This window comes from Numenius arquata, chromosome 11 (genome assembly GCF_964106895.1).
Source record: "Numenius arquata chromosome 11, bNumArq3.hap1.1, whole genome shotgun sequence".
Lineage (NCBI taxonomy): Eukaryota > Metazoa > Chordata > Aves > Charadriiformes > Scolopacidae > Numenius > Numenius arquata.
The window spans coordinates 7,094,342-7,120,529 of NC_133586.1; the positions used below are offsets into that span (position 1 = coordinate 7,094,342).

General features: G+C 49.6%; 1 protein-coding gene across 2 annotated transcripts in view; it reads right to left on the reverse strand.

The window, feature by feature from the left end:
- Positions 1 to 461: 461 nt before the first annotated feature.
- ST8SIA2 (ST8 alpha-N-acetyl-neuraminide alpha-2,8-sialyltransferase 2) overlaps positions 462 to 26,188 on the reverse strand; it is a 33,350-nt gene continuing 7,623 nt past the window's right edge. The window contains exons 2-6 of one of the 2 annotated variants that reach the window (XM_074155990.1): positions 18,356 to 18,418; positions 16,254 to 16,382; positions 15,475 to 15,732; positions 12,786 to 13,079; positions 462 to 2,949 (exon numbers count right to left, since the gene is read on the reverse strand). In XM_074155990.1, the coding sequence (XP_074012091.1) occupies positions 2,664 to 2,949; positions 12,786 to 13,079; positions 15,475 to 15,732; positions 16,254 to 16,382; positions 18,356 to 18,418 (1,030 nt within the window). In that variant the 3' untranslated portion in view covers positions 462 to 2,663. The remainder of the gene's footprint in view (positions 2,950 to 12,785; positions 13,080 to 15,474; positions 15,733 to 16,253; positions 16,383 to 18,355; positions 18,419 to 26,188) is intronic. The other variant, XM_074155991.1, reaches the window with a different exon arrangement.

A 26,188-nucleotide genomic window follows, 5' to 3' on the forward strand; every position in this document is an offset into this window, starting at 1 on the left:
TCTTACTCTTGGTTTAATGTATTTTTAAAACTGGGGTGAGCAGATCCATTCTGGGAACAGAAACATCACCAGCAGTTTCATCTCCCTGGATAATTTGCCTATAACTTGCCTGTGCTTTGATCCAGAAGCTGCTTCAAGGGCACGAGAAATCCCTTCTCCCATCCCCCTTTCATTCCCCAGCACACCCCTGTTGTGCTGCTGTTAGATTCAGCTCAATAATCTCGGCAGGCACAGTGAGGACATCCTGGTGGCTTCAGAAGTCCCCCTGGCAGAGCACTGACATCCACCCTAGATGGGCAATTAAGCCCAGCCTTCCCCTTTCTTTCACTGGCAAAGAAGGTTACAGTGTCTCCCCATTTAATTGACATGGCATTTTATGGTCTTGCCCCCCTTTCTCATCCACGAAAATAAATAAAAAATAAAACCCCTGCACATTTATTTCATTTCTTCTATTTTTATTTAAAAAGAAGGTTTGCTAACAGCAATCACTGCCGTGGCCCAGGCCCCTCAATACAACAGTTGGCTTTAGCAGTCCCTGAAAGCTTCATCCCTGCTCTCTCCCTCCTCCACACCGGGACAAAACAGGGAATTATCCGGCTTTAACAACCACTCCTGAATCGCGGGAAGCTCCTCAGGATTGCAGATGACTTCCGTTTTGCAGTTCTACTCTCTGTCTCCTCTTTCTCAGAAACCCCAACACCTTAAGCGGAGGTTCACAGCCAGGTTTAGCTTTATTGTGCAACTAAACTCAAGTAAAAATAATAATAATAATAAAAAAAGCCAGGCTTTAAAAAAATACATTAAAGAAATCATTTTCTGGCGTTGGAAAGAAACATCCCCTCGGTGGCAGATTAGCCCACATTTATCCACTATAATGTTGCTTATACCTTAATCTTAGGCCTCTTCATCTGACACTAATTAGGAGGCTGGAGGCTCCTAAGGGTACAGTAGCTTCTGCGTCCCAAAACATGAAAGCCAGTTTTTCCTTTTACCACTTGAAGCACTCGGTTTTTAAAGAGACAATGTCAAGTATTTCAGCCCCAAACAATATATTTTTTACCTTAAACACAGCAGTAGGAGGAGGCACGAAGGTGATGAAACCCAGCCAGGAAAGCACTGCAGCACACGTCCAAGGCTTGCCTGTGTACTGTTATTTGCTCTCCCACAAATTAAACCCAGACTGCACTCACTGAACCCCAGACTCACCTGCATTCTGGCACCGAGTGCTAATTAGGAGACAAATAGAGTAGGCTACAGAAGCAGAAAATTAAACAGGCTAATCAGACCAATCTAGTTCCTTCCATCAAAAAACCCCAAAACTTAGGAGAAAAGCAAATACGGTTACAAAAACGTCTTTATATTTTGGGTTCTCTCTGGAAAAAAAAAAAATGGGAAAAGGATTATTTCTTTGACGTTCATCACTAGTTGAGCATCCCATCAAGATCCATCTGACATCCTATTTAACTGTTCAGAGTAACAGCTAATTGGAGCTTGAAAGAAAGGAGAGCGCGGGACTTCAGGAACAGAGCGCTGTACGCTGGTTCTTTGTGGAGAGAGGGAAAATAAATTATTTAGACTTGACAAAGTCCCTTGAAGTCCTGCAGTCTTTCTGCTTGGCTGGGTCTCAGGCCTATCACCAATATTTCAGCGGTTATTTTTGGAGGGGTAGAGAAGGCAGGCTGCTTAGCAGGTGGCATTTGGGAATTAAGAGCTAAATGTACTTATGGCTTTCACGAGCCCTGCCAGATGTTGAGTGCCTTCGACTGTGGCACAGTAAGACACCTCATACTCGTGGTGCCGGTGTGCGGCAGCAAACCTTCTTCCTGACATGTTCCAGCATCTTTGCTCCTTTCTAAATGGCTCCTTAGGAAAGGAAGAAAAAATACATGCTCAGCATCCGCCTCATGTTCCGCCCGGCTCAACACCGGTGTGCCCGCTCTCTGGAGGCCCTCACATCTCCTCTCCCAGCAGATGCCACCAGGATCAGCCTAGCACAGCTCCCCACCACTTCCTGGAGATCAAGCTGCAGCCCAGGAGGCTTCTCCCTTGCCTCTCCGAAGGCTGTGCTCAGCCCACTGGTCCACATTTTGGGTGGATCTGTGCCCAACTCTGTCAGGCACCGGTCCCTGCTGCGCAGGAGACGGGTGCTGCTCGGTGCCACGGGCAGTCCCTCGGCTGTGAGAGCCACCAACAAACCTTCCCTGCCCACCCCGCTCCCTGCCCCTTCCCCTCCCCACCACGAGCACGGGGCCAAGAACGTGCCAACGCTGGCATCCTTGGCCAAACAAACTAACTACCAACCTCGGACCAGTCACGACAAACGGCTTAACGTTTACCCATCACCTAACATACCCTCAAAAACCAAGGCCACCTTCACACCTTTCGGGTGTAGGTCAAACGCCCTTCTGAGCCCAGCAAGCCCACGGCAAGGGGTCTTTTCCAGGCCAGTCACCCCAGATGCTCCCGCATCTCTCCTGCTCCTTCCTTGGTGAACACCAAACAGTTATAATACTCAGGTCAATATATATAGGTACCACGTATATATATTTGTGTCGCTGTTCTGCGCATTAACAAAGACAACCCAACCCCACCAGGCACCACTCGTCCTTTCCGCCCCCTCCCCTTCCTCCCGTGGCTGTGCAGGAACGCGGCCGGTGACCACCCTACGTGGCCCCATCGCACTCCCCCACAGTCAGCTTCAAGGCTCCCTGCTGGTGCAGCGTCTTTAAGGCTTTGAACTCCAAGGGCATGGTGTGCGGGCTGGCCTGCGAGGTGTAGCCGTACTTCAGGCTGTCGTAGTAGTGGTACTTGACCGGGTTCTGGTTCTGGTCCAGGGGAAAGGGCCAGAAGCCGTAGAGATAGATCTGGTTGCAGAATCGAGTGGCTAAGGTGTACATGAGGAGGCCAGTTGTGGGTCGCTTGATGTGCACCTTGTTCGTTAGCCAGTACCTGCAAAGGGAGAGTAGAGGAAAGCGCGTTATTCCCCCCGGCACACGAAGCTCGTGTCTTGCCCATTTTCTCTCTCCAGCCTCTGACTGAGATATATTGGTGATTCAAAGTGAGAGGTTTCTGACTAGCAGAAGAGTTCTCCATGCCAAGAAAAAGCCTCTCTAGGGATTGCTTCATGAATAAGCATCCTCCTGCTCTCTGTCTGGCGGTTACATCACACTTGTTGCTATGGCATTGAAGCATCTCAGGCCTCGGCAACCCTTTATGAAAAACAAATTGCTTGCAACGGTGGCCTTCAGTACTTCAGCCTACAATTACCTTCCAATCAACCTAGGAGATCAATACCATAGTCCAAACCATCCCCATGTCAAGTAGACTCCAGCAACCCCTTGAAGCAGACACACTCTCACACACACAAGCTGATGATTTTCATTGATGAATGAAGATTTTTACGCTGACAGTAAACACAACAGGGCTGTGAAAACGTTTGCCTTGGAATGAAGGGTCACCAGGCTGAAAGAGCTAAACCACACCACTGTGTTCCTGTTACACCCGGCAATTGCTACTGTCACCCTGGACCAAAACACGTCACCGCGCTCTGCAGCAGCCGTCCACGAGATACACAGTATGGCACATTGCAACATACACCACGCGACAGGCAGGTCAGCCAGGCTTGCTGATGAAAAGTGCATTAGTTTTTCTGAGGGGATGGCAAAAAGAGCAGGGGAAGGAGGCACCCTGTAGCGATGCACGAGCAGAAACGGTATCAGCAGTTGTATTTTGGGCTGCCGATACAAGTTATTGCAGCGTCAACACCCTGTAAGAAGACGCTTCCAGCGCCCAGCGTTTATTGCGCAGGCAACTTAACTGGTTTGGCTCAGCAGAAAAACACTGTCAGAGGAGCAAAATCAGAAAGCAACAGGTTTGGGGGAGGTAGATGATGTTCCTTCCCCCCCGCCCCAGGTGCACTCCCTCCTCCCCCAGCAAGTCTGATGCCGGCGCTGCCCCACATCAGGCAGGGAGGGTGCAGGCAGCGCATCCCCACGTATCGCAGCCCCTTCAGGCTCTTGGATTATTTTTAATAGATATTTCAAAGGGCCTGGGTTCAAGTGAGTGATAAAATGCATGAGGAAGCGGAGCAAAGCATGTGGCATTTCTGTGCTCTCACCCAGAGGTCTGGGATCCTGAGCTGGGTCCTGCTGTCACCTGCGGAGCCGGGGGAAGTGTCTCGCTCCTCATTCGCACTTTCCACCCGGACTCTGAGGGTCTGGTGCTCAGACAGCGGGAACCCTTGGGAGAGCTGAGCCTTAATCCTGCAAATTAGCTTTTCACGAAATCCATTAAAATTTAGCAGCCAAGGCACACAACGTACTTGCTTGTTCTCGGCCAGATAAGAGAAAAATTGACTTTTCTGGTGAATCAAATTCTGGAAGCAGAGTGACTGCCTTGGCGTGTGCAGGAAGGGCATGGCAGGGTTTATACCCCCATATCCCAGAGGTGTCCAAGCACCTGAAGCTTCAGCAAAGGATGAGTATGATGTGTTGGGAAGGAGGTCCTCCTTGCTCGATGCATCTTGGCATCCAGCAGGAAAAACGAGCAAGTAACTGGGGCAAAACCAGTATCTCAGAGGCACAGCATCAGCATTTTCTGGGCTTGCCTGGCCATATGGGTTGTGCTATGGGGACACAGCAAAGCTCACTGTGGTGCCAAGGCAATCTTCTCCCACAGGTAGCCATAAAACAGCTTCCTTGATGAGTTTATGGGTAAACCCATTAAACCCCTGGCGTGCAGAGACAAATGGGAGATTATCATAACCATTTAAGTCTGTGAATTAGAGTATCCTCATCCAGCAGCGAAACTATCTGGGAAGAACTGTCAAGCCACATAACTGGCTGGTTTTGGAGGAAGACACAACCAATTGAGTTCATCCAGCAGTTGCTTTAGCCCTAAAACTCTCCTTTTATCAATTTACCAGCTGGAGCACAGAAAGATAGTGCTGACCTCCTGCCCTGCCCAAAATATTAACTTTTGGGTTTTGCTGAGAGTCTGTAAAAACTGTATGAACGTACGACGACCTTGACAGCATGACAGAGTGACCCTTCCATGAGGGTGCAGGACACTCATGTAATCACCAACATTTTAAGCGTATTAATGATTACAAAAATGACCTGGGTCAAACACAGACAGGCTCTACAGAAGCACATCGTCTTCTTCAACCCAGCCTGAACAAAAAGCCCTATCAAGACCAAAAAGGGTGCACAACCAGTACGCAAAAGCAGCTCTTCCAAAACCAACCTGATGTGTCCACCTCAGGACATGCAGCTAGTGAGCACTCACTCAATAATACTGGGGCAGGGAACAATCAAAATTCATATTCCTACAATGAAAATAAAAAAGCTGGCTCTTTTACCCACATTCCCTTTTATTGCAGGCACAGCACTGGGAAAACGAGAAGGATGATAAACCTCGCTCCTACAGCATCATAAATTCTCGCTGCTGGATGCAGCTTTGGGAGGGGGTGATGGACTCCAGGCTGTCCCAGCCTACCCACACAGATGATATACGTACAAAACCATAACATAAGCCGTGCCACAGCACGTACAATTTGTTTCCTGGACAGCGAAGGTGGGAAATCCTCCAGTGAGGTCTGGGGAATACTGTTTAATGACTGGCTTGTGATGGAAGTGTGGGAGCTATGCAGGAAGATCTCCCTCTTATCTCTCCCACCACCGGCCAACTGAGACAGCGGCCACATTCCCGGTGCAGGAGAGAACAGCTGGGGATGGAAATAAAACCTAATTAATTCTGTAAATCCAAATGAGGTTGTCTGGGCGCACATGGGATGCTGTGTCAACAGCGCACCTTTAATATGTGAGGTCCGGGATTTTAATTAGGAGGAAAGATAATCTTGAAGCAGGCAGTAATTATTTTTCAAATTGGCTACACCAATCACCATAACTATTAACTGCAACATTTTATGGAAAGGGACAGCAATTAAAAGAGAAGAGCAAACAGCAGTCCTGAAACCCAATACCTCCTTTCTCAGAGCTGCTCTCACAGCATGGACCTCCTTCAAAAGCCGGTGCTGTGTCGTTTCTGTAAATAAACCCTCAGGGGTGTAAGGAGCTACAGATAGGCTGGTGACTGAGCGGGAGGCAGCTATGAACAGGAACTGTGATTCCGTCAGGCAAAAATCGCCTGAGACAGCTCTTATTTCGGATCATGATAGTGACAGATGGAAAATGCCATCAGATCTTCAAGGCCATCTTTTGTAAGGATGCAGCCCAGACACAAGCCCTAGCGCCTATTTGAACTAACACTTGATGGTAGCCAAGGACAGAGGCTTCGAAGAGCAGCTCAGAGAGTCTCATCCTAGCTGGTAGGTGGTTCTGGTTGCTCCTCAGCAACATTGATTTTCCAAGACGTTTCCAAGACATTTAAGCAGCCTCCTGAGCAGACCTGCATTAGCACTGCTGCCAGCTGCCCAGCCACCAGCATATGCTTCCTGCAGCCACAGGGGAAGTATTTGAACCTTAAAGCCTGGTGGGAATCCTTCAGGAGACCAAATGCACTGAAACTGCCCATAGGAAGCCGCAGGTCCCACCTGAGCCAGGGAAGGTGGCAGTCTCCACATTGCACATCTGGAGCAGGCATCCCACCGCGCTGCCAGTGCTCATCCTCCTCCAGCATCACCGAATTCGGGGAGCAGAGCCTGGCCTTGATTTGGGGTGAAATGCTGGGTGTAACACTCCTCCCTGCAGGCAGTGTTTGAGGACCGCTAGCGAGGGCAGGGTCCTGCTCTGTGCTTACCCATCACCTCCAGATACGTCTGAGAAAACCCTAAGGTAACTTGTACCCTCCAGGCAAGGGTTAACCCGCAGGATAAAATGAACAGAAAATCCATCGCCCTGATGAAGTGAATAAAAGAAACCCAGGTCAATGAAGAAATCAAGTTTCAGCAGTATCAGCCGCATTATTTAGTGATACAAATCAGAATAGCTGAAATAATGCAATTTCAGATTCTTTTAAAACAGCTTATTCATAAAAGTGTGATACAAACACAAGCTGTTGTGGAGGTGCTAGTCCTTGACTGTCAGAAGCGTATTATCAGTCTGCCACACACATCCTGCTCCCATTAACACTCATGAAAAACCGGCTACAGATAATGAGAGCGAGTGCCCTGACGGTGCTCTGCACTCACGCTGGTGCAGGCAAGGACAGGACCCGTGGTGCTGGAGGGGCACAGCATATATCCCGGCTGCTGGGTGGATGGAGATAAAGTGCTGGAGCCCAGGGAGACAACACTATCCTCTCATCCAGCTTCTCCCAGCCCTTTTCTGTCCATGTATTCAGGCTCCTCTGTCACCAAAATAGCTGGGAGCCACGTCCAGTGATGAGATCCGTGCTGGACAGGTAGGAACAAGCAGGTCCCTATCCAGATTCATGCTAATGCAGGCTCCAAAAGATGGATGTGGAGTCAGAGATGGGCTTTACCCCACTGCTGGGCAAAGCCCAAACACCAAATCAAGCCTCTATAGCCGGACTGGATCTGCACCGTGTGGCTCAGGTATGGTTTTGGTGACTTGGTGCAAGCAAATCAATGCTGAATCACAGATAAAATAACTCTTTTCTTCTCCAGGTCTTGAGCTCTGCAGTGCCCTTCCAAACACACATGGGTACTCAACACCCACAAGTGAAACCATTTCCAAACAGACAGAAGAGGAGGAAAGTAATTGGGAAGAGAATTACCCTATTTCTTTCCTCTTTCCTTCCTATGCCTTTCCCCTCCTTTTGGCAAAGAAAAGACTAAATCTTCTTCCTGATTAACCGGAACAAATTAACTGTCTCAGGGTCCCAGTGCAGACACACCACAGCTCAGATACAATGTGCCTCATTTGCTCAAGTGCGGAGGGGCAAGAATAAATGCTTGTCCAAGGATTTATTTGTGGGATATCCATTGATCTCACCCACCCCTAGTTTTACTGGGCACTCGTAGCCCTTCACATCTTATCCCAGTCACAGAATTGGGAATGGCTATTTTCTGCTCCCCCTACAGACTTGGGTCATATTCATCCCTCACCTGAGCACAGGACCACTGTCCTTAAACCGTCTGTGGAACCAGAGAGGAAGGGCTTTAAGGCACAAGTCCCTGGGGGCAGATATTTCAGAGAAGCCCCTGTGAGCTTAAGGACCATAGGGGAAGAAGCATGAAAGAGCTTTTTTAGAAACTCCACAACTGGGCGATGCTGGCTAATCAACAGCAGAACCGATCTTGAGATAGAGAGTGAGAAAAGATGGGCTGAGAGGGCCGTGAAAAGGAAAAACAGCAGCTTAGTTTTGATGTCTTGGAGAAAAGGGGAGCCCATGGACAGATGCAAAAAAGCAGGGTGATGTGATCAAAGCAACAGGTTAGGAGAATGACCTGCATGTGTGTGTCCTGCATGGGTACGAGCAAGGTGAGACTGTTGGAAAGGATGCAGCATAATGAGGACGCAAGACAAGGAGGCACCAGGGGAGGGCTTCCACCACGGCTGATGGATGGGAAAGGCAGCAGCTGAGCAGCACTGCCCTGGAAAACCAGCAAAGGTTTAGACATTGTTTGGGTCTGAGGACCCAGGGAGACCTCTGAGGCAAAGATGAATCCACATCATGCCCCACCAGGCTGCACTTCTGAGGGCATGTGGCAGAGCTGCACTATGCAAGCTATGGATCCTGAGCAAGGTGATCACTGTCGTGAAGAGCTCACATGAACCTTCATGGCTATTTGGACGTTAAACCTAACGGGAGACCTAGCCAAGGAGCTGGAAGAGATATTGGTTTATTTTTTTTTCTTTCAAGAAGTTCTTAACAAAATCTTAAGGGATTAGAATTGGTTACTGGCAAGAGAGCCTCATGATGGACAGGGTAGAAATGCTAGACTAGATTACACAAGGCAAACTGGAACGTGTCCATGAATTCTCCACAAGGAGCGATAGTCAAACCTCCAGACACAATTATTTTCCCCTGCTTCCTGCATTTCATGTTATTTCTCTGACAAAAGCTGCTCGGCAATAGGGATTACAAGGCTTTCTGGAGACACTAACAGATGACTTATAAGGGGCTTGCTTGCTTCCCAGCCAGGAGACGAGCACTGCGTTCACCAGATGAATTGCTCAGGAGGCATTTTACAGAATCGCTCCAAAGTGAGTCACGCAACCCCGAAACGCATGGCACCGTCCCCATCCCTGCGAGCTGGCTCCTTGCCATGGCACAGCTTTCCTCCTCAGCCTTAGGTAGCGACTCAGCTCCCTTCTGAGCTCCTCCATCGAAATGCTGGTGGCTCTCTCCCCTCCTGGCGTGAAGATGGGGAGTTTAGCCGTGTAAGAACAGCCTCCTTCCTATTGCACAGATTATCCAGAATCATCAACACAAAAAGCTATCTGCAAACATTTAAGGCACCCTCACAGCTAGGAAGGTGATGTCTCAAATGATGCTGTTAAGGACAACAAAACCAAGTGCTTTTTACTTATCTCAGCAACACACACTCTACAAATGCCCCAAATGCACTGAAAATTATAGGAAAAAAACCGCTCAATTGCCACTGAAATGCATTCTGGTCTGGGGGAAAGCAGAGAAGGACAATAAATACTGTGGTTCAAGGAGGAGTCAAGAACTCACAAATGTATTTCACTGGAAGTGAAGGAAGAAGAGAAAAGGCAAAGCTTTTGTAGCTGAATTGAAGTTGGCTGAGATAACGTTAGTCTTTGTAGAAAGTGCTATCCCTTGAAAAAAAAAATATATATATATAGAACATCTTGGCTGAAAGACTCCCCCCATTTCTTTGTGATTTCCAAATCAACTTAGGATAGACTATAAAGGGTAGCTTTATCCAGAAAAGATAGGACATTTCTGCAACTGCAGCCCTCTGTAGCACAGAGGGATGTTCTGTGGGGCTTTGTGGATTATCGATTCTCTGCTGCATGCCACAAAATTTATTTGTTTCACAAATCTCAGATCTGTCAAAGAAAAGTGTAATCCTACGAACCGGCATGTTCCTCAGAGAGCTGGAGAGATGGAGGAAATCGTTGGTGACCATATCTCTGTAACAGCAAGGAGCTCAGAAGCAAAAATATATGATGATCTTAGGAATTAGAGAGTATCACAGCAGATGAATAAGTAAACTCCTAGTGAGTTCTGGTCAGTTCAATCTGAGGAAAGATCCCTTCTTCATCCCAAAATACATCATATCAATTACCCGGAGCAGACGGTCAAGGCAACCCTATAGGTACCTGAGAGACTTCCTATATAGCACCAAGAGTATCGGCGCACCCCCCTCCTCAGCTGTGGCCAGTTCATTCAATACTGCTTGAATCACTCTTAAATCCATCCAAGTCCAAACCTAAGGAGGCTGCACCGAGGAAAGGGTTAACCCTGACTCTAGCCTTCCTCCAGAACAGCACAGCCCTTTGCCCCCAGCCCTGGGTGGTCCCTCTGCACAGCTTTTTGCCCAGGCCACTGGGTAGGTGTTGAAGTGCTCCCATCAGTTCTAGCCAGCTGAGGGGCCTGCGGTTTTAATTATATTAATCCTTAATTAGCAGGCATCCTTGTTTTCCTGCTGATAAGTGTGAGAGCAGGAGGGCAGGTCAGGCAGAGGCTCCCTTGGCTTAGAGGGCAACCCCTGACGAGGATTAGCACTGGCTTCTGTGGTTATAATTGAATTAGTGCTGCCCCGGTGCAGCCATGACCCACCTTTCTCCACTGCCCCACAGCACGGTGACCAGCTCAAAGGGCAGGACTGGGGTCTCAGCTGGAGCTCAGACCGAGAACTCAGAACCTGTCATCAGCATCAGTGTCCAACCATACCCTGGTACCATATCCATCCCAGACACCCACCAACGCTGCCTACTTCACTCTCTCGCTGGTCTGACTGGTCACATCCCTCTGAACTCCAGAAGGTTTTCAGAAGCCTGAACCCACGATCCTTGCATGGGACCCATAAAAACCCACAGATACACCAACATGTACAAAAGGAAGACACTACTCCAAGCCACAGGGGAGAGGGGTGCATCACTCCATCCACCAAGAGACAGCATTGAACCCCTGGGCTTGTCCCCAAATCCCTGCATCCTCTCCAGCCAAGCAGGACCTGCCAGCCACGGGTGGTGGCTCCAACACTGCTCCATGGGACATGCACAGGGACAACCTGAGTGCCAGCCAGCACGGCTGGACCGCAGGGCTGCAGCTCGGGAGGGCCAGGAAGGTGCCGCAAGTAGGAAGATAAGCTCAGCAGCAGAGCTTATCGAGGCATCCTTCTCCTCTCCCGCGGGAAAGCGATGCCCAGCCTTTGCCAATCCCTCCACAAAGCTTCCTATGGGAAGTTTCTGGCACCAGGAATGGTTGCCAACACAGGATTAGCAGCCTGTTGATTTAAAGGGCTTATTACAGGAGCTTAATTCTATTTTGACAGATGAAAGTAAGTCAATTACAGCTAGAAATAGCTCAGAATTTGGGTTGTGGTGTTTGTTTTTTTTAATTCCTCTCCTCCCTTTCTGTGAGTTGTGGTATCATTTCCTTCCCTTTCTTTACCTCAAAATTTTCTGTAAGACGCCTCTCTAGCTCAGGGAAGCCTCAAACACAGGCATTTGGGGCAGCCATAGTTCTTTTTGCCTGTTATTGCTGCCTGTGATGCACCATGGCACAGAGCCTCCACTCCTCCCAGCCTGCCTGGGCTGCCTGCAGAGATGTCCTTCACAGCCCTCTTAGAATTGAGCAGCACCCCCTTAGAATTGCTCCTGCAGGAAATGACCCCAAAATCTGTCCCATGCCCACCCGTTGCACTGGCATATAACCCAGGCTGGGACAGAGCAGCACCCAGCATGGACCAACTGACCAGAGGAGCTCAGGCTCAGAGGTGGGTTGGGGAAGAAGTGCTCAAAGCAAATAAGAAACATTAATGCTGAGGCTTAGAGGTGGGAGCACCAGCTGCATGAGTGAACTCCCATCCCAGGAGAGCAAGAGGGTCTTGTCAAGATTGGAGAGGACAACTACTGCCACTAAGCCACCTCCAGCATAAGCCACCGCCTGCGTAGACTCCCTAAATGCCTAATGAATCATGACTCTCCCCGGAGAAATAAAGCAAGATAGCAAGAGCCTACCCCATTGCCAAGCCATTTACATGGAAGTCTCACCCCTGGAGATCTCTTTCTTTTACGGCCTTCCCATCGCCACTACACCTGTGTCTCCCACACACCTGGCTGCAGTCAGGAAGCAGAAAGACCCCTTCTTTCCCTCCCAGTAAGTCTATTCACCACTACTTGGCCTTATTCCTCTGACCAGCAGGACCAGACCATGCCAGTCCCTTCCCTGGTCTGGTCATTTAAGATGAGCAGTGCAATTAGCACCGTTACAGGAGCATGAACTGCTACCCTGCCGAGCCCATCCAGGCTGCCTGAAGAGCTGTGTAAGACTTGCACGTGTCATTTCAGCACAAAGTCACAAATCTTGTCACTAGCTCCACAAACCACAACACACACACACATTCCTCCAAGGAGAGCCCTAATTGTAGGTCATGGAATTATCTTGATGATATCCATACTTGCAGCCAGCAAAGCGCTGGAAGACTTAGGCTCGCTATATGGCATGGCTAAAAGACCTCAGGCTCAACAGTGGCGAGACCCTGCTTGCGAGGTGGTCTTTAGTTCTCATCTGGGGACCAGCCACCGCCCACGGAGTCCTCCTCATGGTCTACAGAAAGAAACTGCTCGTGCTGTTTGCCTCTAGCACAAACCCAGTGATTGCTCTCCAGCTCACGGAGACTCACGAAATCCTGGCTCCAAGCACACCGGAAACGCTCTCACCCTCGGACAGCGTGCAGCAGGCGCAGCGAGGGGTAGGCAGTCCTGACGTTGATGTGATGCTTCAGGATGAGCTCGTTCACCCACTCCACTCGCTCCTTGCCCCCCTTGGCCATGAAGGCTGGGATCCAGAGGATGCTGCCGTTGAGGCTGTGGAGGCGTTGCAGCAGCTTCTCCCTCCAAGTCTCATTCACCAGGTCCTCGAAGGCCCGTTGGATGACCGAGGGGTTCATAGTCACCAGGTCCGTTTTCATGCCCACGTCCTGCGAGTACTCCTGGACAGGGGCCAGATTGCACCTGCGAGGGGAAACACCAAACAGCCTTTTACAATGGACATGAGAGGGGGCAGTGACAAACATGAGGGGTGTTCGATGCTAAAAGCCAGGGTGAGTGGCAGATGTGCCCATCTGCCCTCGCTTTTGGGAGGAGGAGGAGGGAGAATGAGTCTCTGCAATAAATTAGAGAGGCTCTGACCTGGTAACGATGAGCCATCTTAGTATCTGGCGATCATTCCTCAACACGCTGGCATGTGCATGCATATTCCTCTGAGGCGATGCTAATAACAGACATAACTTTGGTGTCTGGTGGGTGGCTTTGTACGGATTGGTATCTCTTCTGGTGCGCTTCAAAAATAACGTGTAGCAACAAGCCTCCCATCTTTGCTGCCATGGCAGATTTTAAATGGAACGGCCTTTCCCACGCAAGGAAAGCGCTCGCCTCTTAGTTCCAGCCTTGCTGGGGTAATATTATCCCAAGTCCCTTTTCTCCTCCTGGTGAGTCTCAGCTAGCAGCAGACCTGGTGGCACCAGCGGTGATAATGACACCAGCAGGAGGTGGATGCCAGGACATGGTCTCTGCAGGGTTTGGCTGTCTGGAGGCTGTGACCTTCAAAAAACACCTCTTTCTGTAGTATTAATTGGTGCCTCCTCGCAGGCTGCACACCCAGATACGGGCACACATGCTCCCCCAGGAGCTCCTGTGCCATGAGCTCCTGTGTCACGCCAGGGATGAGGGCTAAGGGATAAGCTGCCAACACATCACCCTCGTTATATGGTGGTCTCCTACAGCTCCTGGAGGAGGGCTCCGTGGGCATTAAGCCGTGGCCATGCCATGCACGTGGCACTGGGTAAATGGCACTGGGGACAAGCTGATGGGGGGATGCAGAGAGACGCTCCTCCAGCATGGTGAAGACTAGAGGGTACCCACATGTTAGCACACTGTGTGCTCTCCTACGGTGTTATACAGTGAAGTTACAGTATTTAACAGGCAGGAATTGCATCCTAACCATCTGCCTTGATAATCAGCCATTACTCCTGTTTTCCCTACTTTACAGATGGGGAAACTAAAGGAATGGGTAAAGAAAATCCAGAGACTGGCACGCGGGGCCCTTGTGATCCACTTGCCGCAGAAGTAAAATCGCTGCAAATAAACTGAAATAATAAATTGATTGAATATTGAACTGATTCAATAAATTGAATCTGAAGAGCGAAAATGTGTCCTGGACACAGAGCCCATGGCTGGTCACTGCCAGCCCCACTAAAAGGCTGTCTGGATGGAGCAAACCTTCCCCAGGAAGAAGCAGGTTCACATAGTGGCTCAGATAACCTAACTGTGGGAAGAGCACGTCCATGTCAGACCTGCACTAGCATACACGGCTGGGGGGACATCACTCCAAATCCCAATCCTTACACCCAGAAAAGCTTTTCTACTGCAACTTTGCCGCCTGACACAAAAGCTCCTCCCTAAACTTTGCCAGGACTACAATAAGCAATTTTTTCCCTTTGCTCACTCTGGTTACACTTAAGGATGCAAACGATAACGGGCCTGTCCCCCGTGGACAGGATGGAGCTGCCAGCAGCCAGGCAGGGGGGCAGAGGTGACATTATCCTCGTTCCCACGTCACGCCAGGGACTGCCTCTGTGAGCCGCTGATGGATTGGGCTGTCTTCATAATAGACTCGCCAGAAAGCAAATGTCTGCACATACATAAATCATCAGCCGACTCCTGCAGCCCCTCGGCTAACAGATGTACACGGGTGGCGGGGACGGGAGGGCAGGTGCGCTCCTCCTCTCCACTTCACCCATCTTCTGCAGCAAATTCAGTGTGTGTCCCAAGTGGGGGTCAGGATCTGCTGCTGCAGGTCCACGGGGCAGTGCTGCCCGTGGGGACATCGGTGCTGGGGATGGAGCGATCCAGGGGAGCGTCAGAGCCCAAGTGTGGTGCCAGGGGATCATGTGGGGACATCGGTGCTGGGGACGGAGCGATCCAGGGGAGCGTCAGAGCCCAAGTGTGGTACCAGGGGATCATGTGGGGCACTCGGTGCTCGAGGGCAGAAGTGATGTGGGGAAGAATCAAGCTTGTGTCCCACAGGAGAGTCCAGGACAGGGTTTGTTAGCAAGAGCATGTGGGAAAAGACGAAGGAGTGCTTGGGACTGGGGGTGCTGGGGGTTAATGGTGCTTTGGGGGGGGTTAACGGCGTACCTTAGAAGACACGGTGCATTTGCAAGAACACTGGAGGAGCGCTTGGTGGTGGGTGGAAGAGTTTGCAGCAGGACGTTTGCATCGGTGAACCCTATGGGGCTGCGAGGCTGCACTGCACCACACCATCAGGACTCCAGCCCCTTTCCACTGCTCTGAAACCTCCTGAGACCACCCCCCTCGCCCCATCCCGCAGCAGGGTGCAGTCCTCTACCTTATCACGAAGCTGTGTGCGTCGATCTCGGGGCCGCAGCCGCTGCTGAGCAGGACCCCCGAGTTGCCGACGATGGCGCAGGTGGGGAACTGCTTGCCTTTGAGGGGCGAGGTGCGGGGCAGCAGCTCGTACAGGTTCTGCGAGACGTTCATGGTGCTGTCCCGGTCAAAGACGTAGTGGATCACGTCCCCCGGCTTCAGCGTCCCCTTCAGCACCGAAATATCCTTCTCCGCATCCAAGAACTTCAGGATCTGTTTCCTGAGGACAGGGAAGAAAAGAGCCCCATCAGGCGAGGTACAGGGATAATTTGGGTCATACCTAAGACGAACTCTTGCCTCCTGCCTGCCCTCGCTCCATGGCTGGTCCCAGATGACTGATGCTGTCCGGGAACAGCTTACAAATGGATACCTCCATCTTAACGCCTGCTCCTTCTCCACCCATCCCTTCCCGGGGCAGCCCACCATTAGTGGGGAGTCCCTGTATTTACCCCGGGGAGAGGGTCTCCTTCGCCCCTGCACGACCCACTGCCAACACACACTAATCCCCACTTGGCCTGGAAAATGGAGGCTCAAGTGCTCCTTGTTTCGTCGTTGCAAGGCCAGCTGGTTCAGCCGGGAATTCATTTCCAAGCGATCGCTTACAGATATGAAGCCTAGCTCAGCAGGAGATAAGCCTTTTATTTCTTCCTCGACTTCTTTAGATGATATACAGAGGCAATTTGCCAGCTTGCACTGGAGAGGACCAAGTCTGTCTCTTGTCCTATAGGTAATTACCAGTACCTGATCTTCAAAGACAGTGTCTGGTTGTGTCTCCATTTGGATGAGGCTGGTTTAATGTTGTGCTTAATGCTTTCATTACTTCTGTCAACAACAGCTGGAGACGAAGAGTCATTTATTACTACTTCAGCTCTAGAGAAAAGAAAGACAGGGAGAGGGAGAGAGACAGCATCCGTTAGCATCCCAATGGCACTTCTAATCACTGTCTTCGGCTCTGGCTGCTGGAATTCAAACTTCATCAGAAAAGCAAAATTGTAGTTATTAGCTAAACAAGAACTGAAAGCCTGTTTGTACTCTGCTACACTCAAGCAGACAGACACAAATCCTTAAATACCTGCTCGCTTACATGAACACAGACTTACAGCCAGGCACAGCTCGACAGAAAACACAATTTTACACATCTAGCCGTAGAAAGGCATGCACACAAAAACACGAGCAGGCTTGGCAAAGACAGGCTGGCAGACACACACTCACAGACAGGACACCCCAGAGCTCCTGAGAACCCCCAAAAATTCACCAAGACATTTCCTACAAGGGCAGCCGAGGTTGCCGACCTGCTGCCTCCTAGGCGCCCATGGGCACCCCAAAGTGGAGCGGGTTGAAATCCTCGTCAGAGAAGTGCAACCTTCACTCCACCCGAAGGAGAAATGAATTTAGCTGAGGTGCTGGGTGCTGCCTGTGAGATCGGGCGACCAGCATCCCGTAGCCAACAGGGGGAGGCTGGATCACTGGTCACTTATTCCCTCGTTAGAAGACAGCACGAGGATTTCAGCATCCGTATGGCCTGCTCCAGACCCCGAAATGAGCAGGGGGTCGGGCAACAGCCAGATGCTGCGGTTTGGAGATGATCACTGCGAGACCCCAGCTTTTAATCCCCGCTCTAAGAAGCAAATTGGCCCCAGCACTTCAGTGCCATTTACATCAAATGGCATGAATTAAGGGAGCCTCTGAATATTTGATTCCAGCCCTCCAAAGAGAATACCCAAGCATCTCATCAAGAAGCCGTGCATGTGTCTGCAGCCCCGAAAAAACCTTCACACTTCAGAGCACTCTGAAAAATACACAGCCAAAGCACTCGCTGTCAGCTAAAGGGAATCTCCCTCTCTGGTGCAAAGGGCTTTTTCCAGCTGGGAAATGGTTTGTAAATAAATACATTTATAAAAAGTGTGTAAACCCCAAGGAGAGAGAAGAGCGAGAGAAGGGGCAGAGCTGGCGGCCCAGGCTTGTGGCCAACATCCAGCTCCTGGGAACACATCTCCAGCCCAGGGAAGGAGCTCCCGAGGACACACTGTGGCTCACACTACTGTAATGCTTCAGAAAGGCAAGGAAATGCGTTTATAAATGCTGGCTGCCAGTGTCCTTGTGTGTGTTTGTACAGTACCTCTCCAGAGGCCGCCAGTCAAGGCTGTTGGATTTGTTTGTGTTTTGCATTTTGCCGTATCACCTCGTGTCTTGCAAAGCTTATTTAGAAGGTGTCAAAAATCATAAAGCAAACAGGGTAAAGAAATTTTGGGAATAACTATGATTTTGGGGGGGTTTGTCCATTTTCTGTGTTTTAATCACTTGTGGTGACGCCATCACAGAATGACATCACCCGTCCTTTCTCGCATGGTGTCACTGAGTGTTGCAACCGCCCCACTTGGTAATGCTGGGCCGACATGAAATCATTGGAAAAATGACACAGAGAGTCCCTGAATGAAGCTGCGATGCCACAAAAATGACTCTGCAATGGAACAACGTTACTGAAGCACATTGTGATAAAACCGACTGAAGTCCTGACGTCAAAGACAGTGATCTCTCTTCTAATAGCACATAGTAAAACTACGAAAATGGCAACTCTATCACTGACTTATTTTCACAATAAGTAACTCTCTCTCTCTCATTCTCTCAATCACCACAACTTGCAGATTCTTGGTTATTTGCAAATGATTATTGCACTGAGCTGGGGGAAGAAGGGGGAGAAACGATTAAGAAAATGCAAAGCAGAAGTGAAAAGAAACAGATACATTTGCTAAATAAGAACAGCACTATCCAGCGAAGAGGAGAAGCAGATTAATAGCTGCCTTACAGCAAAAACAAATGAACACAAAATCTAATTTACAAACCTATTAGATTTGCTATGTAAGCTGTTCACAGCTGATCTGATTGTACCTCTGCCTCCAGAACTCCTGCAAGACAAAGGAAATGCATTATTTATAAACCCAGCTCCTCTTTGCCAAGCATTGTTCAACAGTCAAGAGATCCTGCTCTGAAGGGCTCCGAAAGGAGACACTGCTGCACTGCTTGCATCCCACCCCATCCAGAAGGGAGAAGTCCTGATGCCCATGAAGGGCTTTTCACATCCATCGTCATTGCTGCCCTACTGTGACCGTAAAACCATCCCGGAAAAAAAGCTCCTAACCAACCCAATTAATAGTACCTGTGCGATATAACCAGCCATCAAAGACATCTGGTCTCCGTCATCAAAGCAGCATGCAGCCTACAGGTTGCATTAACTACATCTCTACTTCTTTTTTTACGACTCGGGTGTTAGCAGTGCAGAGAGGAAGTCTCCTCCATCTCCACATTGCCAAGAGACTTTCCCCGTCCTTTTCAGGTGGGGACTGACCTGAATGACCTGGTCAGGATTCCCACCACTGTCTTCAGCTAGGGCTTTCAGTTGAGACCACCCAACATCTCCATTTTATCCAGACCGAGCCACCAGCCTCCCGGGTGACTTGTGGAGATCTCATCCTCACAGTGCGCCTTCTCCCAGCTCCCAGTGACCCAGGCCAGGCCCAGGGCTCTGTTTCAGCCTTCTCCGATCCCATGAGTGCCCTGAGGTCCCTTGTCCCTACCTTTGGTGTAACCTGGCTGAAGTTACGATGACAACTCATCACAGTCATTTGCACGCTGGAGCTGAGACCTGAAGTGACAGCCTTGTCACTCCCATGGCCTGACACCAGCGCACAAGGATGGGTGCCAGACCTGCCTGAACAAGACCTGTGGGAACAGACAGCCAAATTTTCCAGCATCTTTATGATGCTATAATGAAAAATAGGTGGGACCAAGCCCTTTGAGAAACCAATGCCACTCCTACAACCTCTGAATCCTCGCTTAAAAATAAATACATACAAGTACTGGTCTGCATCTCGCTGGCTACAGAGCCCCTTCTTGCTGTAGCTTGCTATTTTCAAAGGGGTCACAAAGAAGCAGTCGCCCACTTTGTGATGCTCAGGGGGAGTCAGCCACTCGTTAACTGCCACGTGCTCATTGCTCTGTTTTATTGTTTCCACTGCACAGATATCCAAATGAACACGCTCATGGAGAGAACCAAATTCTCTTCTAGCAGAAATACTGTTATCTGGAAATATACACCTTAATGAAAATGTATCTCAGGAGCACGCATTTCTACCAGTCCTGAAAAAAAAAAATTCAAATGCATTAGACATAAATGAAAAAGAAATAGAGTGCGTGAACGTTTGAGCCATCAAAAAAGATTCTCAGACTTGCAGGATGCGATGTAAACCCCTTTGTTAGGCTGAGCACAGCAGCACAGCCCTCAGCGCCGAGTAACATCAAACCCTTGGAGAAGCCACGATGGTTGTCCCTTTCCTTCCTCCTGCCGGTGACCATCTATGACCAAGTCAGAGCAATTCCTGCTCCGACAATGTCCTCTTTCCTTTGACAAACCTGAGAGTCAGCAAGCAGTTTCATTTTTTGGTGCATCAAGGGAACAGCAGGACTAGCTTATTCCTAGAGCCTGCTGGCATTTAACAAGCCTCCGCTTTAATGGGGTTCACCGCGGGGTGTGGGAGCAGACTGGATTAGTGCGCAAACCACACATCCTTTCAGAGACGTCACCTCTTGAAGGAGCTTTCCAAATGGGATTCACACTCCTTCACACTTGCTGTAAAACAGATAGGGACTGGATTAAGGGCTTAGAAAAAGAAATGCTGCTCCCTGAATAAGTGCTGGTTCATAATCTCTGTGAGAGGGGGAAAAAAAAAAAAAAAAAAATCACTGAAATTAGGAAGTGGAGAAGACCCGTTAACTCCCACCTCATCCACGTTTGGCAGCTATGGCAGGACTGATGTGAGGCATCACAAGGTATTATTCAAATGCATTTATCTAATCTAACTTTACACGCCCCCAGCGACAGGGCAGTGCGTGTCTCCTCCTGAAATTAAGGCAGGCATCAGGGCTGGAGAAGCTGGGTGTGCAGAAGACACATTGAGAGCACATTTCCCAACACATCTCCCAACTCACTGTGTGCAGAGGTGGAGGGGAAGGAGATCAGCTGCCCAGATCCCCTGCTGAGCAGCCCCTCAAAGGCAGTTTCAGGGGTTACTCTTTCCCCCTCACACACTCTGAAAAGCAAAAGTTGTCTAAATATTGTAATGCAAACAGAGCAGGAAGTGTTCTATTGTCATATGCGAACATGGATGGGGCGGCTCATCGGTGGTGGAGAGAGCAGGGCTCTGCTAGCCATCTTCCCATGCCTTGCCCCATGGCACTGGGCTCACTGCTTTGCTGGCCAGCAGCAGCCAGGATGCTCTCGGAGGACACCCAGGATGCTGGCAGAGACACTGCTCCCTGTACCAGGCTTGCTTTCTCTCTCCAAGCCACGGAGATTGCCTGAAGCTGGGACACAACACTTGGCTGAAGGTCTCAGCTGGTTTAGTGAATCCTAAAATGCTCCTGTGGCTTCAAAACCATCAGCTTTTTGGCGCTTTATGTCCTACACTGCAACTTCTGGACATCTTCCCTACAATCTCGCTTTGTACAGTTGAGGACAACGCATGCTGTGAACATGATAATACGGGGTGTATCTCCCTGTCCAGCCACCTGCCCAGCTCAGCCCACCGCTGGGTACCAGCCAGGCAAACCAGCTGCTCAAAACACCCGTACTTTAGTCAAGCCTGGGATTTTCCAAGGTCTGCCGTACTTCATTACCAACACAGGCAAGCCAATATCGCTGTGCTGCTTCACTTCCCCCACCTGGGAAGAGGAAAACATTAAGAAATGGAAGGCACTAATTAAGAGGCACGCGTTAAGGGAAAAAAAAAAAAAAAAAGTCAGCCCATTTTATTATATGTTGCTGACCTGGAGCTTCAAATCTCTTGGCTTCAAAAGGCAAAGACCAACCTCGATTAAAATTGCACAGATAGGCATTGATTTTGAAAAGCTTTCTAGTGCTACACCGTGTTTAGATTGAATTGCCTTATTAATCTAGTTGTTATCAGTTTGATTGTATAGCCAGCTCCACAAAGTACCAACCTGCTTCCTAATCCTATTATTTACAGAACGCTCTTCTTTTGACTTCTGTTGGGATGTTTTCCAGTGATAAGTCACATCTATATGTGCTAATGCCATATTACTGGCTTATGCCATCCTTTCTCGTTTCCGCTTTGAGATTTTCAAGCTGAATTTCCACTATCTAAGATATTATATAGGTCAAAACATTCTGTGCTCAGATGTAAAGTGACACTGATTCATATATCAGAGGATAAAAAAGAAAAATTGTCTTATGGTTCAAATTTTCTTGGGTGAATAATTTCTGACAAATCAAGTATGCGAAGACTTTTCTATTCACCCACTATGAATGGGCTGTTTAGGGTTTTTGCTTCCCTTTTCATCACTTCCCACTTCTTAAATGATTCTCTTAATTGTTGCTAGGTACGGTTCGGTCTTGCTTCGAGCAATTTCGATACGCGAAATCAAAGCTGCTTTGACTGAACAAGTAGGTCACACAGCCTCTCTGGGCGAGCGGATCTCTAAGAGCAGGCTTTACGCATCCATATTCTCAGGCTTACAAATTCAAAAACGTGTTTTCCATGGATATTTTACGACGCCAGCCTCCAAGTCCTGCTTCCCCTCAGCATCTGTGGCAGACAAAACACATAGGAAGTGGGCACAAGAAGCATGAACTAGCTAGAAATTTCAGCTGTAGCCAACCACCCATTTAGCCACATTTGTGGAGCCCGTTCCTGGTGGAACAAAACCTCTGCCTCTTCCTGACCTCAGGCAACCTAAGTCCCCCTCTTCTCCCTCCTCCTCATAAAAGAAAGATAATAATCCCTAGGGGGATGGTTAAGCAGAATTTGTCCATCTGAATTCCTCAGAATGAGAGTTCTGAGTGCCACAATTTTTATCTGAGGGGTCCAAATGATTAACACCTACTAATTAAGTTCTCACAACCTGAATTTGTGTTAGGTGTATTTTATGATCCTGGTTTTACAGCTGGGACACTGGGAGTGAAGCGGCTTGGCCCATAACACCAAAAAATGACAGTTCCATCAGCCAGGACAGGAGCGGGCACTATGGGCTTAGAGCAGACGTGTCCCCTTGAAAATGCTGCTCTTTACATGCCCTGAGAGAGTACGGCTCTTGCTGGGTGAGAAGGCATCACCCAGAGGACCACGGCAATCAATCTGAAAAGGTCTCACTGGCCTGAAAAGCACATGCAGGTCTCCTGAAATAGCTGCAGTCTGTACCCATATCTATTAAAAAAAAAATCATAATCACCACCTGTATTTATTCTGCTTTTTAACGATTGCTCTGATGTTGTACTCAGGACCTGAATTGCTATTTTCTATCTGAAGAGCATGATGCCAGGCCTGATCAGGGACCACCCTCTCAAAATCACTGCCCTCCCAACCCACGGGCTCTCCCCGAGGCAGCTGGGTGGGCAGGGGACGCGGAGCGGGATGTTCACAGACCCTCCGCAGGATGCTGCTTTGTGGCCAGACGGACCCCCAGTCACTGTAACTAACAGTTTTGGGGAGAGGGATACACTGCCCAGCCACTGGAAATGAAATACAAACACATAGATTGCCCCCACACCCCCCAACTTGATAGACTTGCTCCCGCTGACGCTCGCAGTGATACATAATCCCACATGCACTCGTGGGCATAAGCCAGACCTTGCAACGTCAGGACTAGCTGGCACCTGCATGCCACCTCGTTAGAGAAGGGCTCGGATGCACCCACTGCCCTATTAAGTAAGTGAATTCGTTTTGCTGACTAAGAGCAGCGCAGTCATTAAGATAAGCCACGTGCTCCCCGTGTCCTCAAAGCTGCGGCAGGATTTGCTCGGGCCAGTGCTGTGAAATGTGGCTCAGGACGCAGGTGTCCACCCTCCCTCCTCTTCCCTGAAATTCAGGGATGTGACTTCAGGGCTTTTGGGGGGAAAATTGCCACATTTCCAGGTTGTCTATGAAAGAGAAATAATTGGCTTCTGAGTGCCAACCTGTCCAGCCTGTCCCACAAGGTGGAGAAGCAAAGGTGTCCCAGGAGCTCAAAGTGAGCGGGAACCAAGCCCAGAGGCTGGAAAATGGGATTCCTTGGGAACTGTGTCCTGGCTTTCCATCCACACATCAGGGTCTCGCTGAAAATATGGAAAAAGGCCACATTCATCGGCAAGTCCCCTTGTGGACTTCTCACTAGACATTCAAGTGGTTTCTGTGAGGTTGAGGTCAAAGCCCACCCATATCCATAAAATGTTCTGCTATCACAGAAGAGACAAATTTGGGGAGGAAAGGCATCACTCCTGGTTACCCCGACACGTAAAGCAACCTGCACATTAGAAACAAAAGCCAAAGCGAGGCAAGAAGCGATGGGATCAGAGATGCATTTTTGAACCTTGAGATGATGGACTCAAACACAACGCCGTGCGCTCTCCTTGACACCGGTCCTCTCCCATCCAGAAACGTAGCTCTGGCAGGCTCGTTTCTCATCTCGCCTCCCTCGATCACATTTCTTAACACACCGGGAGGAGCCAGGACATCTGACACTTGCCGATCAATCCCTGTGACATTTCACCAGTTGCTTTTGAGGCTTTCATCCATCCGGGGTGTGGAGCAGATCGCGATTAAGAGAAGCGGCGGCCATTGGGTAGCCCTATGTACCCGCACTTTCCCAGCGAGCAACCTTCTCTCTGTAGGGATTAATTTGGAAGACATTTCGAAAGCGTTTGTCTGCTAGGATGAAAGCTCCTGCAATACATCTTGATGAGACGTTTGAAATCACACTTCGATGTGTTTAAAATCTCACTTGTTCATATTGTCACAGCTTGGCAGCCTGAGTGTCAAAAACTTCCTAAATATCAGGTGCTATTTTTACTGCTCCCAAGGTTTTATTCTTTCTATCGAGCCGTATGACCACATTTGGGAGAGCGTGCCCTATCGTGGCTTTCAGTAAAACCACCTTGCCCCGCTGAGGTCCCGATGCAGCTGTGGTTTATGAGCCACAGGGGCAGTGCTGGTGTAGCCAGGCTGGTGGTGCAGCATCTTCCAGCAAACCAAGGAGATTCGGTGTAAAAGCACCAGAAAACAGCCTCACTTCTGCTCATGGCACTTGTTATTACCCGCCATGGGAACCGCAGATCTGTCAGTCTCATGCAAACCAGCCTTGCTAATTTGATCACCTCCTCCCACGCCCCAGTCCCACCTCCCATCGCATCACCCGTCCTGCAGGCTCCTTCCTGGGGACCGCAAGAAGACGGGAAGGTCGGAGACGCTCAGCATCCCTACCTGTCAGGTGGTAACCGTGGCTCTGCATCAGCTCCCGCGTAAATGAGAGCAGGGTTTGGCCCTGAGGTTTCTGCCTGGCTGCAAATCGCTCTGTGTAATCACTGCAAGCGTACGCCGAGGACGCAGGAATCAAGACACATGAGTTTGCAAAACAGAGACACCTATTGCTTAATAGGGAATAAGCCAATTAGCCTGAAACGCTTATGTGACAAAACTGGTGAGGAAACAGCAGGAACAGCACAGCTCTGACGACTAAAGGACACGAGGCAATGGGAGAGACACCAGGACGCTGCTTGGGGATCACTTCTGCACTGGGGTAACCAGAGCACCACAAGCAAATCCCTGTCCCTGACTTGAGCCACCTGCCCTGAAGGACCTGTAAGAGGCAGGAGGATGCTTGAAGCAGCCTGATGGTTACTGCTGCCCGCAAGGGAGCCACGGCCCAGGACTTTGAGGCTCTGCTCCCAAGCCAGCAGGATCTTTCCCTGAGCCAGAAAAGTGTCTCTGGCACCTGTGGAGTGTCAGGTCTCACATCCACATGCACTCACCACAACGTCAGCGTGGCCTGACTCCGTCACCCCATGATGCCCTTTCTTTATCACTGTTCTAAAGACAAAACACTCACGCACTCACAGGGCTCAAACGTCAGACACCTCACCTCTCCCCATCCTGCAGGACCTTATTCCTTTCTCCATCTCAGGTCTTCCATTAGAAGTTCAATCCTGGCATTGGTTCAGTTTCTTTGTCTGTGTTAATGAAACAGCCAGCAAAGAGAAAGACATTGAAGCAGGCAAAAAGGATCCAGTGAGGGGACTGGGATCGGGGTGGGTGAGTGTCTGTGTATTTAGCTTTCCCTTTCTGAAAGGGAGTAGGAAAAAACCCCAAGAGCTCAGCGAAGATCTAGAAAGGAGCCGAGACAAAAGCCTCACTGTTTAAAAAACATGTCTACGCTATACATTTTTCCTGAGACAATTTTTTTCAGCCAACAGAGCAGAGCTATCAGGGAGCGCAAACAGCAGCACATCAGTCTTGCAGCAGATCCTGTCACCCTGAGCATCCTTGTCCCGAAAGAGAGAAATCCCAGTGGCTCCTGCAGCATCTTGGATGCCAGGTACCTTGGGAAATGGGGACGGAGCAGTATGGAAAGATACTGTGTCTGAAGGGCTGTGGGTCCTCAGGCTCATCCTCCCACACCCGTCTCTTGCCTACTTTTCCCACTGCTCTGCAGAGCTCCTTGGAATACACAAGGTCTCGCGTGGTTTCCTCTTTCACTGTTGACGTGGATGCTGAGGACCTCTCTTGGGCAGTGACATCCTCCTGGGATGGTTCTTCTGTACGAGCATCCTCAAAATAACATTATGTGCCTACGCAAAGAGGGTTGGGAGCGCCTGGATGAGAGCTGCACCCCGAAACCAGCAACCGCCT